General features: G+C 47.2%; 1 protein-coding gene across 1 annotated transcript; it reads left to right on the top strand.

The window, feature by feature from the left end:
* Positions 1-10,431: 10,431 nt before the first annotated feature.
* On the top strand, positions 10,432-16,755 carry LOC144109570 (uncharacterized). The gene is made up of 2 exons (XM_077642390.1): positions 10,432-10,614; positions 16,526-16,755. Exons 1-2 carry the CDS (start codon positions 10,470-10,472, stop codon positions 16,753-16,755), a joined length of 375 nt encoding a protein of 124 aa, XP_077498516.1. The 5' UTR covers positions 10,432-10,469.
* The last annotated feature ends 1,672 nt before the right edge of the window (positions 16,756-18,427 follow it).

The raw sequence follows: 18,427 nt of genomic DNA, 5'->3' as shown, positions 1-18,427 counted from the left end.
GCCTAGAGTACAGTGTGTGCAAAGACTGCGGCCGCAGTCACAGCCGAGGAGGAGTGGGATAATGAGCCATTTTGTGTCTTGTGCAAAACATCGGGGCACATTGCGGTGAGCCGCGCTTGCCCCAACAGAGTGCCGCCAACTCCTTCCGAGACGCCGCAACTCCTTCTGAGACGCCGGCAGCTGCTACAGGGACGCCTGCGTCCGGAGCGGCATCGCAAGAAGCAGGCGTACGGTGGGCTCACGTAGCAGCTAGTAAACACTGAAATTTGGCTCGTAATAGTCAAGTTACTGTTGTACAAGAGAGGAATCTCGTCAACGCTCTTCGGTAGGAGGCAGCGCAGCTACGCGCAGAAGATTAATCTCCGAATCGCAGTCAACCGGGAAAAGTGATCATTGTTGCTTTGCTCTGTAACAAGACCGAGCCGATCTAGAAGCGTGAGTGGAAACGTCAACCAAAAAAAAAACGCGGAGAACAATTAACCATTGGATACTGCGCAACAGCTCGCACAGACATCAGCGCAAATCAAATACGAGGCCACACGTGAGATTAACAAAGAAATCAAGTTCCGCCAACAAGACTTAGAGTCTCAGTTTGCCACACTCGAGAAAACCATGAAGTTTTTGGCATTACATGTTGAAATTCGCCTCAATAAAGAGCAGCGTGAATCTCCACGCAAAAAGAAGGCCCAATCTCAATAACCGGCCCAAGCTCAACAGCCCTCTTCACGATTAGGCCCGGGGAGACTACCATAATGCAGCGGAATTGCTGGAGCTTTCGCCAAAATGGCTCTATACTCAAATCTCGGACTAAAATGTGCAAACCGTTAGCCATCCTTCTTCAAGAAACGCGAGAACCATGTACATTTCCAGGGTACAGGGTGTTCAGAGATACTCCTAAACAACATAAGGCAAAGGACACGAGTGAAGTTATAGTAACTAGTCAGGCGGCAGTCCTAGTGCTAGTCGATTGGGAACACCCCCACTGTAACTTTCCCCATATGACATCTTCATTTTTGCTGAGGCCTTTGCGTGCTCGAGGTAGTGTCTGTCTTCATAATCTTTATTGACTAAGAATATCTTGGTACGTGTTCAGCTCCTGGTCAGTCTAGAATGGCTCTCTGCTCGACGAGGCCTCACCGGCGTCCCGGTGTGCGAGTCCTCGGGCCAAATGTGTTAGGTGTCTCGTTTTCTCGGAATCCCTTGCAGGCCGGAGTCCAGATTTGGTTAATTGGCTCTGCTGGTGAAGGGCCGGCAGCCAGCATTTTGACTGCTCCTGCAGATAGCCTGCCTGCGTTGTAGCTTCGGATAGCCGATTCGGAATCGGTGATAATCACCCTCATATGCGATTGATGCTGAGGTGACTTTTTAATATTGCGGTCTCAGTTGTGCGACCGATTGGTGTTAATCCAATCACGGCTCTCGTGACCGGGCCTGCGAAGGGCGCCGTAGTGCAGTCGGGAAACATTTACAACCTATATGCAGACACGGTCCACATGGTGTGCACATGTCCTAGCTACAACGAACCTGACAGGAATACAGAGTCCTGGTAGGCTTTAATGGTCAGCCAGAGAGAAGACCAAAAGAAAGTCATCCATCTGGACACCGCTGAATCCCAAGGGATCTACCGCTGTGGAGGTGTCCTGTTGAGGATAAGCTTTTACACCAAAAGGTGTTTAGGGCACGTAGGCCCTTGGGCACCCGCACGATCCCACTACACTCGGATGTTCAAGAGTCCATGATGGTGCGGAATAGTTTCGACCGCCTCGCGATCGTTAACGTCCGCTGATGTCGCAAAAGGCGACCCTCATGAGTAGGTTGACGCAAACCTTCGCTGCGCCTTCGGCACCACGGAGCCCGGCACAGGCCCGTGCTTGAGGAGAGAGGTGGGGAGAGACAGAAAACTTCAATACAACGAAGTAATTCGGCGCGCGCACGCCACTGGCCTCCCACACGATGCTGGTGGAAAAAAATCTTTTTGAGGAAAGGAAAGCGTAGCGAAGGGTCGACCTCGCGAGAGAGGAAAATTGTGTGATCTCTTTAAACGCGTTCGCTGCCAAGCAGCTGGCGCGTGCTCCATACCAATCCAGCACTTTCCGATATTACCTCACCCCTATCCTCTTTTCCGGTCCCCTCATCTATTTCATTTCATTTCTCCATTCTGCTTGCTATCCTTTATTTACGCGGCCTCAGCTCAGGTGCTTCATTATCGATGGCATATGCCGGAGCTAGCAAAAATGTTTGCCTTCATTTGTATTATTATTTTAATAATACCACTTACTACTACTACTACTACCGAAGTGCGCTCGATACAACGCTGCCGTGCACTCCACTCGACGCCGTCCCTCAGCAGCGCGAGAGTCATGGATTCATTGTTGCACCCCCCGCGGTGGCTCGGTGGTTAGGCGCTCGGCTACTGATCCGGAGTACCGGAGTTCGACCCCGACCGCGGTGGCCGCCTTTCGATGAAGGCGAAATGCAAAGGCGCCCGTCTGCTGTGCAATGCCTGTGGTTTATAGATCCTCAGGTGATTGAAATTATTCCTGAGCCCTCTTCTTTCACTCCCACCTTCCTTCCTTCCCTTATAGCGCTGTTCGGGTGTTCACTGAGATATGCGAGGTAATTACTGCACAATTTACTTTCCTTAAAAACAAATTTACTATTCACGGCGTGCAGCCAGGCGTGCAGCCAGCGTCTTTCAAAGGCCCGGTAACGAGTGAAAATTGGTTTTGGGGGAAAGGAAATGACATACCTGTCACGTCTCGGCCGACACCTGAACCGGGCCTTAAGGGGAGGGATAAAAGAGGGAATGAAAGAAGAAAGGAAGAGGTGCCGTAGTGGTGGGCTCCGGAGTAATTTCGACCACCTGAGGATCCTTTAACGTGCACTGACATCGCACAGCACATGGGCGCCTTAGCGTTTTTCCTCCATAAAAAACGCAGCCGCCGCGGTCGGGTTCGAACCCGGGAGGGAGTGAGTGAGTGAAAACTTTATTGGATCTTTCAAGGGTTTCGCGGTTATGAAGTCTCCGTCGTCTTCTCTGGCGCTGGCGACTTGAGGCTTCTCGTCAGCAAATGTGGGCCCCTATCCCAAGGCTCCACTGAGTCGCGCTGCATCATTCGCGTGCTGCACTAAGGTCTACACAGACCTGTATAGTAGCCAATGTAATCAGAACGCTAATGAGAAAGACAGCAGTGCACAGCAATGCGTCATCCCGCCAGTAATGAAAGATGAAGTAAAGAAAGCCTTAGAAGCAATGAAAAGGGGAAAAGCAGCTGGGGAGGATCAGGTAACAGCAGATCTGTTGAAGGATGGAGGGGACATCGTGCTAGAAAAACTAGCCACCCTGTATACGCAACGCCTTATGACCTCGACTGTACCAGAAGCTTGGAAGAATGCAAACATTATCTTAATTCATAAGAAGGGAGACGCCAAGGACTTGAAAAATTACAGGCCGATCAGCTTACTATCCGTTGCCTACAAAGTATTTACTAAGGTAATCGCTAATAGAGTCAGGGCAACGTTAGACTTTAATCAACCAAATGATCAGGCAGGCTTTCGTAAAGGATATTCCACAATAGATCATATTCACACCATCAATCAGGTGATAGAGAAATGCGCAGAATATAACCAACCTCTATATATAGCTTTCATTGATTACGAGAAAGCATTCGACTCAGTGGAAACCTCAGCAGTCATACAGGCATTGCGTAATCAGGGGGTAGAAGAGCCTTATGTCAAAATACTGGAAGATATATATAGCAACTGCACAGCTACTATAGTCCTCCATAAAGTCAGCAATAAAATTCCAATAAGGAAGGGCGTCAGGCAAGGAGACACGATCTCGTCAATGCTGTTCACCGCATGTTTGCAGGAGGTATTTCGAGGCCTGAATTGGGAACAGTTGGGAATAAGAATAAATGGAGAATACCTAAATAATCTGAGATTTGCTGATGACATTGCCTTGCTGAGTCACTCAGGAGGTGAACTGCAAATCATGATCAACGAGTTAGACAGGCAGAGCAGATCGATGGGTCTAAAAATTAACATGCAGAAAACCAAGGTAATGTTCAACAGACTAGCAAGGGAACAACAGTTCACAATTGGCAGCGAGAGCCTAGAAATTGTGCCGGAATACGTCTACTTAGGGCAGTAGTGACAGCTGATCCGGATCATGAGAGGGAGATAACTAGAAAGATAAGAATGGGGTGGAGCGCATATGGCAAATTCTCGCAGATCATGAGTGGCAGTTTACCAATTTCCCTCAAGAGGAAAGTGTACAACAGCATAATCTTACCGGTACTCACCTACGGGGCAGAAACGTGGAGGCTAAAGAAAAGAGTTCAGCTTAAGTTAAGGACAACGCAGCGAGCCATGGAAAGAAAAATGATAGGTGTAACGTTAAGAGATCGGAAGCGGGCAGAGTGGGTGAGGGAACAAACACGGGTTAATGACATCCTAGTCGAAATCAAGAGAAAGAAATGGGCTTGGGCAGGGCATGTAATGCGAAGGCAAGATAACCGCTGGTCTTTAAGGGTAACGGAGTGGGTTCCAAGAGAAAGTAAGCGTAGCAGGGGGCGGCAGAAGGTTAGATGGGCGGATGAGATTAAGAAGTTTGCAGGCAAAGGGTGGATGCAGCTGGCAAAGGATAGGGTTAATTGGAGAGACATGGGAGAGGCCTTTGCCCTGCAGTGGGTGTAGTAGGGCTGATGATGATGATGATGATGATGATGATGATGATGATGATGATGATGATGATGACTAAGGCCCTTTGGGTCGTGAGGTCGCCGCTGATGAGCCGACTTTCCCATTGCTCCGCACTCGGGTGTTCGTGTTGGTGGGATGCTTTGTTGCGTTCGCACTCCCGCGTGATATGGTAAAGTGTAGGTGTGGCATCGCACCAAGGGCAGGTGGCTCTGTATTGTGTCGGGAACATCTTATTAAGTATGTGTAGGTTAGGAAAGGAGTTGGTCTGTAATCTGCGCCAGCCGGTCGCTTGCTCCTTGGTTAGGGCTTTGTGTGGTGGTGGATATCTAATTCTAGCTCCCCTATGCAAGTTCAAGGTCTCTGCGTATCCCCCCTCGCAAGCCTGTAGGCGGAGCTCCGGAGCATTTGACTGCCCTGCTCGGAATGCGTTACCTCGAGCTAGGCTGTCTGCCCTTTCGTTCCCCCCTATGCCCGCGTGGCCCGGGATCCAGATTAGGTTATGCCTGGGTTTCTCGTCGGCGGAGGTTACCCCGCTGAGTATTCTAAAGGCTGTTCTGCTGATCCGCCCCTCGTGTAGTTCCTGCACGTCTCCTTCGAGTCCGTCAGTATGTTGAGAGATCGGCCCGTTCTGTACCCTTCTGCTGCCGCCAGCGCAACGGCAATCTCTTCGGCCTCCGTTGTGCCGGCGACCTTTGCCGTGGCACACGTGATCATGTTTCCTTCCTTGTTTACCACTACCGTCGCGGCTACGCGTTCTCTCTCGCGAATATACGGCAGCGTCCGTGTATACGGTGTTGTCTAACTGGCGTAGCGTTCTTTCTACGTACTCGGCCCTCGCTTTTCGTCTGTTTTCGTGAAGATTGGGGTCTATGTTTTTCGCAATGGTCCCACGTTAATGGTTTTCCTAAGGTGGTCCGGTACGTGCGCGTATCTGTGTATTAGTCCGCTCGCGTACTGACCCAACCTTCTTAGGAGCGCTCGTCCGTAGGGGTGCCTCTGAGTCTCGTGGTTTGCGTTCCCAGCAGAGCTTCGGCGAGCTCGCTGAAGGTGTTGCTGATGCCTAGCTGGAGCAACTTTTCGTTCGACGTGTTCTTCGAACCCGGGAACTCCAGATCAGTAGTCGAGCGCCCTAACCACTGAGCCACCGCGGCGGGTGCCCACCACAGGTTGGAAAATTGATTTCCGGAAAAAAAAATGGAGCAGTAATTCTCTCTCATATCGATGGACACCCGAACCGCGCCGTAAGGAAGGGATAAATGTGATTGCGGCTGAAGGTCGTTCAAGGTCATTCTCCGGCCTACCCGCGACGACTGCATTACCTAATGTAGTGAAGTTTTTTCTTCAAAAGACTACCCGCCGCGGTGCCTTACTAGTTAAGGCGCTCGGCTACTGATCCGGAGTTCGCGAGCTCGAAACCGCCCGCGGCGACTGCGGCTTTATGGAGGCAAAACGCTAATGCGGCCGCGTGCTTTGCGATGTCAGTGCACGCCAAAGATCCTCAGGTGATCGCAATCATTCCGGAGCCCTCCACTACGGCACATCTTTCTTCCATTTGTCTTTCACTTCCTCTGTTCTTTCCCTTACGGCGCGGCTCAGGGGTCCGCCGATATATGAGACTGCGCCATTTCCTTTCCCCAAAAACCAATAATTATTAGACCTCCTGGAAAGCCTAGATGTGGGAGGCAACTGCTCGTCTCAGATGCACGCGCCAAGAAGAAAATAAACAAAAAGCGCTCTGAGCAGAATCGCCAAACGCTGCGAGCGTCCCATCTCAATGGTTTCGGTGTGTATACTGTCTGTCTGTCTGTTGCCAGGAAGAAAGAAAAGGAAAGTGTACAGGCCTGCTCTCTGGCTCAAGACGAGCCACAATCGCTACCACGTTGTGTATTTTTGCTTTTTTTCTCCGCGCTCAGCGTGGGCACCTCGTGCTGCGCGTGTTACTACGCCCCGCTTGTAGCTTGCAACGACGCCGGTTTTAGGGCCTTGCTATGTTGTTTCCTTCTTTAACTCGGGTTTCAGGCGACGAGTTCTGCGGAAGGTCTGATACTCGCTGATTATTTCTGGTGAATAGTCAGGTTTTTGAAAAAGTTGGTAAGGAGTTACGCGGCCCCTTAGTCGCCTTGCTGCCTTTATTGCGGTATCAGGAATTTAAAAACAGGACGTAACATAATTTTAGCGCAGTGTGCAGTCTTTGCGCGGTAGGCGCCATTTTTCATCAAAGCTGTAAACTTAAGGTAAACAATGCTGTGCAGTGGAGATGATCCTTCGCGAATGTCTTAAAAAAATCACAGCGCAATCAAATCACAATTCTGCCAACAGTGAAAATGTTCATAGCGAGAAAACAGCCTGCCGAGCAGAAATCTGAACTGAAACGTTGACAGCTATATTGTAATCTTACGAGATATGGAAAACAATATTTTCATTAACAACATCGCGTTGAAAAATGTCCTTGTTCATAATTACTGGGCCTGATTACAGGTAGAGAGAGAGAGATGGAATAGATTTTATTCATAAATATAAAGTAATTCTGCCGGTGGTTCACCCAGGTCCAGCAAACCATTGGCGAATACGGCCCTCCAGGCCTGATTGATCAGCTGTTGCCGAAAGGGGAGCTCTGTGCGAGCCAGCGCCGCCTCCCACTGCTTGTGGCTGAGTTCCTGTAAAGGTGTGCTAAAACGCACAACTATTCGTAGGTGCCTAACGTCTGACGCTAAAAGTTCGCCGCGAATATAAAACCGAGTTTTGCTGAATTGTCGTAGGTTTTCCTTTTCAGCATGGAAAGCTCAGAGCCGAAAATATTTGTGTGTGTTAATAATCCTGTGTGACTTTTTTATTTGTCCGCATGGGACTATTCTTGCCATTGTGCGTACGTCCTGAAGTGATTACGATGATCTCTCAACGGGGGTCATCCATGGAGGGTGGCCGAAGCCCTTGTTTCATTAGCTTCTGGGTAAGCTTGATAGATGCGCCTTTTCCCTAGAATGGCGTTCGGCTCCAGATATCAAGGTCAGGGAATCAAAAACCTGCCGCGGGGACCATATTTTAGCAGAGGGGAAATGTAGTACTGCGTGTGTGCTCCGGGACCTCGGTGCCTGTCCACGAAATCCAACTGCCCTTTAGAGGAAGTCCTCCATTATGGCTTCACCTTTTTATTGCGAAAGCAATACTGCTTGAGGTTTCCGCTATTGGCCGTCGTCCCGGAGAATTCACCATTGATCTTTAGCGTGACCTATGTGTGACGTCATACCAGCTGTGGAAAAGCGGGGCCCCAACTCGGCTCGTCGCAGTGGTCCCAGCGAATCCTCCACGGTTTGTCGGATGATGTGTATAAGGTGAAGCTGCAACGATGTGCTGCGGCTAAGAAGCGGCGGCGTGCGGAAGAAACAGATGAAGGGCGGGAACAACGTTTAGCTTAACGGCGTGCATATGTTAGTCGTTATGGAGAGCGCAAAAGAGATGCAACAACGACAGAACGAAGCGAGCAAGAGACAACGCGCTCAAGAGACGCCAGAAGAACGCGCCGAAAGACTCGAGAAGCATCGTAACGCAGATGCGGCTAGAAGTGACACCTCCGTTAGTGACTCTTCAACTACAGAAGAGACCGGTTTGAATTCTCGAGAGCGTCGGAATGAGACGCTGCGTAGACGACGTGCCGAGGAAACGAAGCTTTTCCAATTCGACTTGGGTTAACCACAGCTAAACCACAGACAATTTTTTGTTTCTTCTTTTCCTCCCTCCTTCCATTCGACTCCAAAGCGGTGGAGGCGTCAATGGAAAGAACGCCAGTTAAGCGTGGCTTTCCTTTCTTGGAATAAAGGTGTACATTTTCGTGCGTTTTTTTTCTGATCTCTTCCTGTTCGCAAAACTGTGCAACCGTGGCCCAAATCAACGGTCATTTCGGTTTGATTTATGGTTTATGGGCGTCTAACGCCCCAAAGCGAATCGGGCTATGAGGGACGCCGTAGTGAAGAGCTCCGGAAATTTCGACCACATGGGTTCTTTAACGTGCACTGACATCGCACAGTACACGGGCCTCTGGAATTTCGCCTCAATCGAAATTCGACTCTTACGGCTAAGATCAACACGCGTCTTTTGGATCAGCAGCCGAGCGCCATAACCACTGAGCCACCGCGGCGGCGTGATTTTGTTTCATTTTGAGGGTAGCAAGTGGACGAAATCCAGAACCCTCCATTACGGCACCCATCTATCTCTTTCTTCGTTCACTTGCACCTTCTTCCCTTCCCTCCCGGCGCGATTTGTCTCCACCAAGAAGTGAAACAGTTACTGCGCCATTTTCTTTCCTTAAAAACCACTAACCCACCCAACCTAAGCGCGCCTCCTTTTCTAAGAATGGCCGTTCCACGATGCTTGCGAGCCGATGTAGCCACACCTGGCAGCTTGAACTCAAGGCCCGCCGAATGACAACTTCAGGGCTCCAACTTTCTACACGGAAATGAAGCCACAAAGTCTGAGGCGCTCGAGCTGCGGTTTCTGATACCACAGTAAAAAGCGTACCCACAGTGATAACTAAATACGTTGCGGACCTCGAGTCAACTTAGTCATAAAGGGTAGCCGGCGGACATTAGGATACATACACTTCGAAGTTTCGAGAACACCCATGACTTCCTTCATGCCTGGTCAGCCAAGAGAAATCCCCTGTGTGGTACAAAAAAGCCACCGCATACGAGGGCGGTAAGCGGAACACTTAGTGCTTTTATAGAGAATAAACAGTTCTGCAGTCGTCTTAGGAAGGGTGAACGAAAAGCTACGCAAAAAAAAGAAAGACCGGCTCAGGCGACCGCAAAACAAAGCGCTCTAACCGTCCTCCATGGGGGTCACATTCGTTTCATCATTTTGTGCGTCTGTTACCATGTATTCCTGCAGGAAACATCACGAACCAAGCATTACTGCCAATATTTTCTTGTGAAATGCCGCGTGTCCTAATCATTAGAGGTGATAATAGTAAGAATGTCTTCATTCCTGCAGTAAGATATGAGATGCAACCACATTCGCCGACTGCGCTGTTTTTTTTGTAACATTATGCAGCGAAAATTGACTGCGCCAATTAACTGCCTGTTTTCGTTTCACGAAAGTGCTTCAACTTTTTCATTATGCATCGAAAATACAGCCGTGATCGCACACGTTACTGTAAACACAGGGTATGAAACTTGCATTTCCTGCCTGTTTTCTTTTTTATTTGGTTCGCAAAATATGCTTCACGTGTTGTCCAACCAACAAATACGACCTAAAGCTCAAAAACGCAGTTTTTTTTTTCAGAGCTGAAAATCCATAAAAGGCAATCGGTAATCTCCTAAACTGTCGCAAAGCCCGTCTCCATAAACCCCCGTTAAAGATGCACAGAACTAAACGCAGGCCATTGAAGCAAGCGTTCGGTGGCAATTCCATATATGGGCATAGCTCCTTCGCGCTGGCACAGGTGTCCACCTTCGACTATGTTTGCTTTTGTCTGTTATTAATTTAACTGCTCGGAATTTTATTGGCCAAGAGTGTCGCACGCGCAGGAGGAAGGAAAGGGAAGGCAAGGTGCCGTGTGCAAAGCCATTAAAAGCAGGCGCTTCTAAAGAAAAAACAGACAAAAGCGTAGATAGAGGGTAGAGAGAAAAAAGGAAAAGTACCTAGGTACCGTCTGCAACAGGAGCTCTCTTCATTGCTCGATATTCTTTTGAGCGGGACGGTAGACTTCATGTACTTTTCCTATCTGATGCCCCATTAACCACTACGCATTTTCCTGTCGTTTGGAGACAATGGACGACAGTGACTGGACCTGGGATGGGGACGACTTCCAGCCGACCAAGAAGCCGAAGCTCGAGGGGTCGTCCTCGACCAGGAAGTCGAAGCGTCCAGGACAAAAGCGACCAGGAGGAGAGCGCAGTCGAGCCAAGCCTCGCGGTAAGTGGTGCTGGGCGGATAGCCGCCATGTTGACCTACTTTCTCGTCCTCCGCGGGCTTTTAAGGTGATTGGAATCGGGTCGCGCTAAGCCTATCTGTGCGGTGCCCGCGGTCTGTTACTGCTAGTTTTTCGCCTTTGCGCCAATATCTACGCGCGCTTCTTTTCGGCGCTCGCTCGCGCATTTGCGCAGATTCTTGCGATGGTAACGGTGTTTTGTTAGCGCCCGCTTAGCTGCGCGAGATGATGAAGGTTCGCGTGGCGCGAGCCATCCGCTGCTGCAGCCAGGGCGCGTGATGGCCGTTATTCTTGAAACGTGGCGCGAGAATTCGAGGGCGCCATGTTTAGCGCGCTGGGCAGGCGTAATTATTTTGGTTCAGCGAGTTCGGCCACATTCTGTATGTTAGGATTAACGTTTCGGTAGATTGCGACATGACTCGTTGAGTTTAGTGATTTTTGTTCTTATTCCTTGTGTAGTTGACTGATTGAATCATCACTGATGTTATACACTGAGCGATCCATTTATTAATTTAACTTTAGATTTTTTGATTGGCCAACCGAATAATTTAATTCGATGTATTGGTCAATTGGCCGATTGATCAAGTTGTTTGCCTGACTGATTGACTAATTATTTTAATTTGTTGAACAATTGCCCGGTCAAACGACTGACTGATTGAATAATTGATCGGCTGATAAATTGATTGGACGATCGAATGATTGATCTAATTTAATGTGCTGATCAAGTTATGGATTGATTAGTCAGTTGGCCGAATAATCAGTCATTTGGTTTCTTGATGAATTGACTGATTTGTAGATTGTTTTAAAAAGTTAATTTGATATACTCCTCAACTTCTCAACTACGTAATCATCTGATTGATTTATTGATCGATTGCTTGAATAAATAACCTGATTGATTTATTTGATAGAGCGATTCTTCCATTCATTCATTGAAGGTCTGGCTGATTGATCGGTAGATTAGTCGATCGGGTGCTTTTTTAATTTGACGTATTGACCTATTATTCGAGTTCAGTAATTGATTCTTATTGTTCTATTCATTCATGACTAATCGATTTTTATCGATTTGTTGATTTGTTGATTGCTTGAGTGGATGACTGTAGATTATTTTATTGAATCAATCAATGACACTCTATCGACTGAATGAGTTATTTGACTTATTGGTTTAAATACTGTCATTGATTTAATTTCAGAGTGACTTAATTTTTTGTGTTAATCAACTGAGCGATTAATCAATCATTTAGCTGATTGGTAGATCAGTTGGTTAATCTAATTTGGCGCGTTAATAATTTGAGCGATTGATCAGTCGTTTGATTGCTTGATTGATTGATTGATTAAATGAAAGCTTGCCCTAGACGCTTGTTTAGTGCTGCTTCGAGTTTTGAGCGTGAATGTTTGGGGAATATTGCGGCAATGGGTGGTCTGTGTATATAAACCAGCTACCACACTACTCTTCGCGTTTTTTTTCATTGCTTCTGTTTTGGTTTTCGTTGTTGCTTTTTGTTTTTAATGCGTCTGGGCTTAGTTACTTTTCCTGTCTTTCCTGTCCGAAGCTTCCCCAGTATATTTAGCGTTTTTTTGCGTCTGGAATGGTTTTCAAAGATATGATATATTTTGCGCATTTTTGCCTTGTAGTTTGTTTCTGGGAAATGTCGCGTGCAACCATTGCTTTTTTTTATATTCTACCCTTTGTTAGGCAGGGTAGCTTGATGGGACAAAAAAGACAGGGAGATGTGCGGTGCGATGGCGGTGCACAACACGTTAAAAATTTCCAACTGGTCGAAATTATTCCGAAGCCCTCCAATATGATACCTCTTTCTTCTTTCACTCCCTCCTTTATCCCTACCTCTAAGGCGTGCTTCAGGTGTCCACCGAGATATGTGATACGTTACTGCACAATTTCCTTTCGTCAAAACGAAAAAAAAATATTGCGGAGTGTTCAGCCTATCGGTGATGAGGATTTATCTTGGTATGCCAGACGTTTGTTATATTGATCACTTTTTGGGATTTAAATTAAAAGCGGACTGCACCTGGATCCTATAGAATGCAGAAATTCGCGTGATTTTCGAGTTGTCTCTCTAAATTCCCAATTTAGTCCGCATTTCTTATTCAACTTATCTGATAGACTTAGGCAGAGGTAGATTTAACGCGACAGCGTTAAGGAACTCGTGTCGCAGAAAAGGAGGTGTCGTCGGCGTCGGCGGCAGTGAGCGAAGAATGGCGCACCTCGGTGGAGACCTGAACAGCGCCGTAAGGAAAGAGATTTTAACGCGACAGCGTTAAGGATTGATTGACTGACGGGTTGATTGATTAATTGGTGGATTCATTGGTTGAATGAATGATTTATTGTTTGATCAATCGATAGATAAATCGATCAGTCAATCAATCAACCCATAAATTCATTGATCAATCAATCCTTAACGCTGTCTCTTTAAAATCCCGTCCCTTACGGCGCGCTTCAGGTGCCCACATCGATCGATCGATCGATTGATTGAGCGATCGTTTTATTGACAAATTGATCGACTGATTGATAGTTGACTGATTGATCATCAATCGTCGGTCGATTGATTGATAGATTGGTTGATCGATCTATAGCTAAATCAATCAATCAATCAATTAATGAAGCCATCAATCCATCAATCAATAATTCCTTAACTCCGTCGCGTTAAAACCCCGTCACTTACGGCGCGCTTCAGGTGCCCACATCGATCGATCGATTGATTGATCGAGTGATTGAGCAATCAATTTATTGGTCAATTGATCGACTGATTGATCAATGATGGATTGGTCATAAATTGATCGGTCGATTGTATAATTGATTGATCATCAATCAATCTGTCGATTGATTGATTGATCGATTGAGCGATCGATTGATCGATTGATTGACTGATTGATCATTGTTTGATTGATCATCAATCGATCGGTCGATTGATTGATTGGCCGATTGATTGAATGAATGATCGATCCATCCATCGATTTTTCCTTTCCTTACGGCGCGATCCGGGTGTCCTGCGAGAAATGTGAGACAGGCGTCATTTTCTTTCCTTGAAAGCAATTCCTTTCAATTTCGTTCCATTACGGTCCGGTTTGGGTGTCTGCTGAGATATGTGAGACAGGTGTCCTTTCCTTAAATTTTCCAACGGGCCATGCGTCGCGCCGAACGGCAGATGGCGTTCGGTGTACTCTTCGGCAGCGCTGCGACACGCTGTCGCGACTCACTCTTGAGGACGAAGCTTAAGCGTCCTCCAATTCTTTTGAGACATCCGGAAGGCACCTGACGCCGTTACAACGGGTACTCAACTCTCTCCTTCTGACCACATAAAATTCCTGGCATCTTACACGTATCTTTCAACAGAGTCAGTGCTAAGGCTCTATATAAACCTGAGAACTTCATAACCCCCCGGCGATGCTGAAACAAATAAAAAAACTGCTTTGTGTTGCTTTTTCTATTATATTTATTTGCTATTTCATATAATACTTTTATTTTGGTATTGTGTTAATCTAAGGAAATCCTTCAGTGTTAATCTAAGGAAATCCTTCAGCACAAATTCCACTGCTCAGTACTCCAGTGACTTTACTATTATGATTTCCAACAGCTGCCCCTTTGGAATCTGGCGAGCTTTGCTGCCGAATCTTAGGTTTACTACATCGACCTTGTTAGTATCGAGTGAAAGGTTTAAATCATTTGCTGCAGACAAATATTTCGAGAGGCAGTAAATAGCCTTCAGTTTCTTTCGCTGGAAAGCGTGTGAATAAATTTGCCCGAAGCTATATACTATAACGAACACTACGCTGCGTTTCCACACGTAGTGATGTTGGGGAAAGCTGCTCATCAGCCATCGTGGTCGTGAGTTCGACTTCTGGTAGCGGCGGCTGCGTGCCAGAGGTTTATGCAGCTTTTTTAGTCGAGCAAGAAAAACTACCCACATCATGAGGGTTCAGCATTGCAGCCTGTTTTTTTTCTCATGAATTGCATTCTGTTCACCCGCCGCGGTGGCTCAGTGGTTAGGGCGCTCGGCAACTAATCCGGAGTTCCCAGATTCGAACACGACCTCTGCGGCTGGGTTTGATGGAGGCAAAACGCTAAAGCGGCCATGTGATGTGCATTCTCAGTGCACGTTAAAAAAACCGCAGGTGGTCGAAATTATTGGGGAGACCACCACCACGGGTCTCCTTCTTCCTTTTTTCTTTCACTCCCTACTTTATTCCTTCCCTTACGGCGTCGTACTGGTGTCCGCCAAGGTGAGAGGCTGATACTGCGCCATTTCCTTTCCCCCAAAAAACCAATTGTTATTAATTTTCAGTTCTGTTCATCAGTCTCTCCATCACTTCTCTTTCGGCGCGGTACACGTGTCCGCCAAAGTGCGAGACTGATACAGCGCCATTTCCTTTCCGCAACAACCAATTTTTATTTCCATTAGTAACGCGATGTACAAGAATTCGGAATCCCTACGGTAATTTATAGTTCTCAGTGCCCCACAGTACGAAGTGGCAGCCCTGGGAACTAGAAGCCCTTGTCCAGATTTTCTGGTCTTTCAAAATTCACCTTCGCTAAACCTGATTGAGATTGCCGCGCTTCGAACATATTGTTATGTGCTGGAAAATGCCAAGCATAATGAAACATATCAAGCGTCCAATTCACAGAGGAAAGTTCTGCATTGCCGCACCACGTAGTTATACCGAGTGTCTCGCCTAAGATGCTCTGCATGTTTAAAAAATAATGAAACAGGGGCTTTTTGAGTTAGAAGTGCGCTTTTTTTCAGAATACATGGCCAGCGGCGTTGCGCGTCAGAATAAACCTAAGACGTGTTAACTAGTAGACTAGTTAATAGTGGGTTTTTTGCTGTTACTCTTACTACTACTGTTAGTCTCTTTTTTATTCTTCAGCCCACCATAAGTAAGATCATATTGCTCTTTAGAATTTCAAAAACCCAGTTACCGTAGCAGCTGTGGTACGAAAAAATTTCCTTATTTCGACAAGGTACATGCATTGGAGGGGGTCCTTTGCTTGCAACCTTGTCGGAATTGGTTCTTTTTGAGGAAAGGAAATGGCGCAGTATCTGTCTCATATATCTTTGGACACCTGAACCGCGCCGTAAGGGAAGGGATAAGGAGGGAGTGAAAGAAGAAAGGTAGAATAGCTGCCGTAGTGGAGGGCTCCGGCATAATTTCGACCACCTGGGGATCTTTAACGTGCACTGACATCGCACAGCACACGGGCGCCTTAGCGTTTTTCCTCCAAAAAAACCTTGTCGGAAGCGCATGTGTTTTTTCGCGATATAGGCAAAGTTTTTTGGGCCTCAGCGGAGAGGGTAATTGCGTTCTTGAAATTCTAAAAAAACTATATAGATTTTCCTTCCTGTCGGCTACCTGTTTGTCACTAAATAAGCAGACTAACAATAACAATTAGAAAACTACCTATCAAATATTAGTTAAGCAGCCTACTAATTGGCGTTTCTTGTGTTCTGATGCGGTACACCCCTGAAAATGCAAAGGCGAAAAAGCGGTCTTCTAACTAAAAAATCCTATTTAAAAAAAACAGTGCAAAACACCTTAGTTGGAACACCCGGTATATGTGCATGGCCATCCCTTAGGTCCCTCTGTCTATTATTTCCGCCAGTATTTGTTTTTCCGCGGATAAATAATAGCTTTCTCGTCGATTCCATGCAAGACCTGCGTCTCGAAATCATAAACGACGTAATAGTCATAGAAGTGTATGAGCAAACCTACACCGTAAACAAAAAGGATTAAAAAGGGAGTAAGCTGCCCTCCAGCGCTCTCTAGAGGACAGCTCACTTCCTTTTTAGTCTCACCTAGGCGTATTAGTGTTTACAGTGTAGTGCGCGCCAGGTAAAGTGCCCCGCAAACCAACTCCTGCTATCCCACGCTTTAACGCAGAGCGCTCGAATCAGCCCCGCAAGAAAGACGGAGAATCCGGGGTGAAACGGCGACGCCGTGGCCGGGATCGCGTCCACAAGAAGGCGAAGAAGCCCGGCTCCTCGGCCGATGCCCAGCCGCCGCCCGGTGTCGCGATGGAGTGCGGCAACGTGCCCAAGAGGGAAGAAGAGCCGGCGGCAGAGGTGATGAGCCTGACGGCATTCCTCCATCTCACGTCCGGGGAGCACTAGCTTGTATAGCCTTTGTCGAATATATACTGTAGTCATGGAAAGAAACGCGAACAACCAAGCGCCTACATGCTCCTCTGTTCGAGTTTATTTCCAGCGCGCTTTTACATCGCCCCCTTACAAAATCTTTAGTCTATTGACTGTCCATAGACATCTGTCTGTAAAGCCTACTGGCTTGCTATAGTCGAAGCCTCGAGAACATTCGATAGGCAATAAAAATCCTATAGACTTTCTATAGGCAATCTACAGATTTATGGCCACACATTTTCTGTAGATTTTTGTCTATAGTCTATAGAATATGATTTGACAAAAATAAACATGGGTGGAAAGGCAGTATAGTGTACAACATGTTTATAGACTATGTATAGAAAATTTTTGTAAGTGGTGACAGCAAAAACACGTTAGGGTCGTCGATGGTACATTCCAGGACGAATCTAGCGTCTTTGTCGTACCAGAGGGGTAAAAGCGCAATGCAAACAAATTCGAAGACCGGAGCGCGCAGCCGTTGCACTGTTCGCGTTTCTTTCCATCGCGATAGTAAAGCTCCCGAGGTGGGGGTGGGGGTCGCTTGCTTATAATATGCCTAGTGGGGCTCTCAAATAATTCCTTCTAGAGTTACTAAGCTAAGGACTAGTGAGAAAACGAGCTCCTACAACCCTGGAGACATTTACAACGCTTAAGGTGCAGCACAAACCAAACCGCATGAGCAGAAGTATGCCCGGTGAGCTGTATATTCCCGACGAAGGAGCTTTCGCTGGAGGCCATCGAGAACTCGGCAGAATGACGGCACTGACGACGTGGAAACAATCTCTTGGCACTCATGAAGTACAGCTGAGTTGCATGCGGACGATTCCTCGAGAACAGAGGAAAAAATTAGCGGACGCTGAGGCAGCGATTGTATATCGAGCGTTCAACACACCTGACATAGGTCGCCGGTTCGAATCTCTGCCACGAGCTTGACGCTAACTTGGCTAGTAAGTTTATGCTGCACAAAGGGCGAAATCGTGTGCCACAACCACGAACACTCGGGGAGAAACGGTTGAGCCGCAATGCTCATACGAACTGGGCGTTCATTGGGGCTAGTTGGTACAAATCCATCTTTTGTAAAACTGCGCGAACAACGTCGAAGAGCAAGAAGGACACCGGGCGAGCGCTGTTCCGTGCCACTCTTATGCGGCGTTGTTGGCGCTCTTTTACAAAAAGATGCTCATATGAAGGTTCGTAAAGACGTGGAACTGGGTGTACGTAGGTCGCCGGTTCGAATTTCTGCCGCGATTTAGGCTCTAACCGAAATAGTAAGTTTATGTAAAAATGACTGAATTTAGCGGTGCCATCAGGAACGTTCTGCGGCAAGCGGCTTTCCTTTTGGACCAATGTCGGGAGTGCTGCCCACTTTGACGCCTGCCAGAAGTATTTATACACCGGTCGACTTAACTTAGTAATCACTTGTAGTGCTGGGGCATGACGCTGCCGCCTGTTATTACTTATTTATTTATTTCAGTACCCTCAGGACCCGAGGGCATTACAGAGGGGAGTGGGGTACAATAGACAAAATAACAAAGGAACAGCAGTCACACGTAACACAAAAATGTGAACAAAAATATGGCTCGCGCAAATCTGTAGGTTACAGCAAATACAGTCAAACAAATGAACAGTCATTTAACACGAAATTATG

Source organism: Amblyomma americanum, chromosome 11 (genome assembly GCF_052857255.1).
Source record: "Amblyomma americanum isolate KBUSLIRL-KWMA chromosome 11, ASM5285725v1, whole genome shotgun sequence".
Taxonomy (NCBI): Eukaryota; Metazoa; Arthropoda; class Arachnida; order Ixodida; family Ixodidae; genus Amblyomma; species Amblyomma americanum.
This window is presented reverse-complemented; position numbering and strand designations above follow the sequence as displayed.

What these genes read in the sequence shown, in the direction of transcription:
- LOC144109570 (XM_077642390.1), top strand. Translation starts at nt 10,470, where the DNA reads ATGGACGACAGTGACTGGACCTGGGATGGGGACGACTTCCAGCCGACC. An exon ending in CAGTCGAGCCAAGCCTCGCG is followed by an intron (nt 10,615 to 16,525) that starts GTAAGTGGTGCT and finishes GCTTTAACGCAG; the next exon opens with AGCGCTCGAATCAGCCCCGC.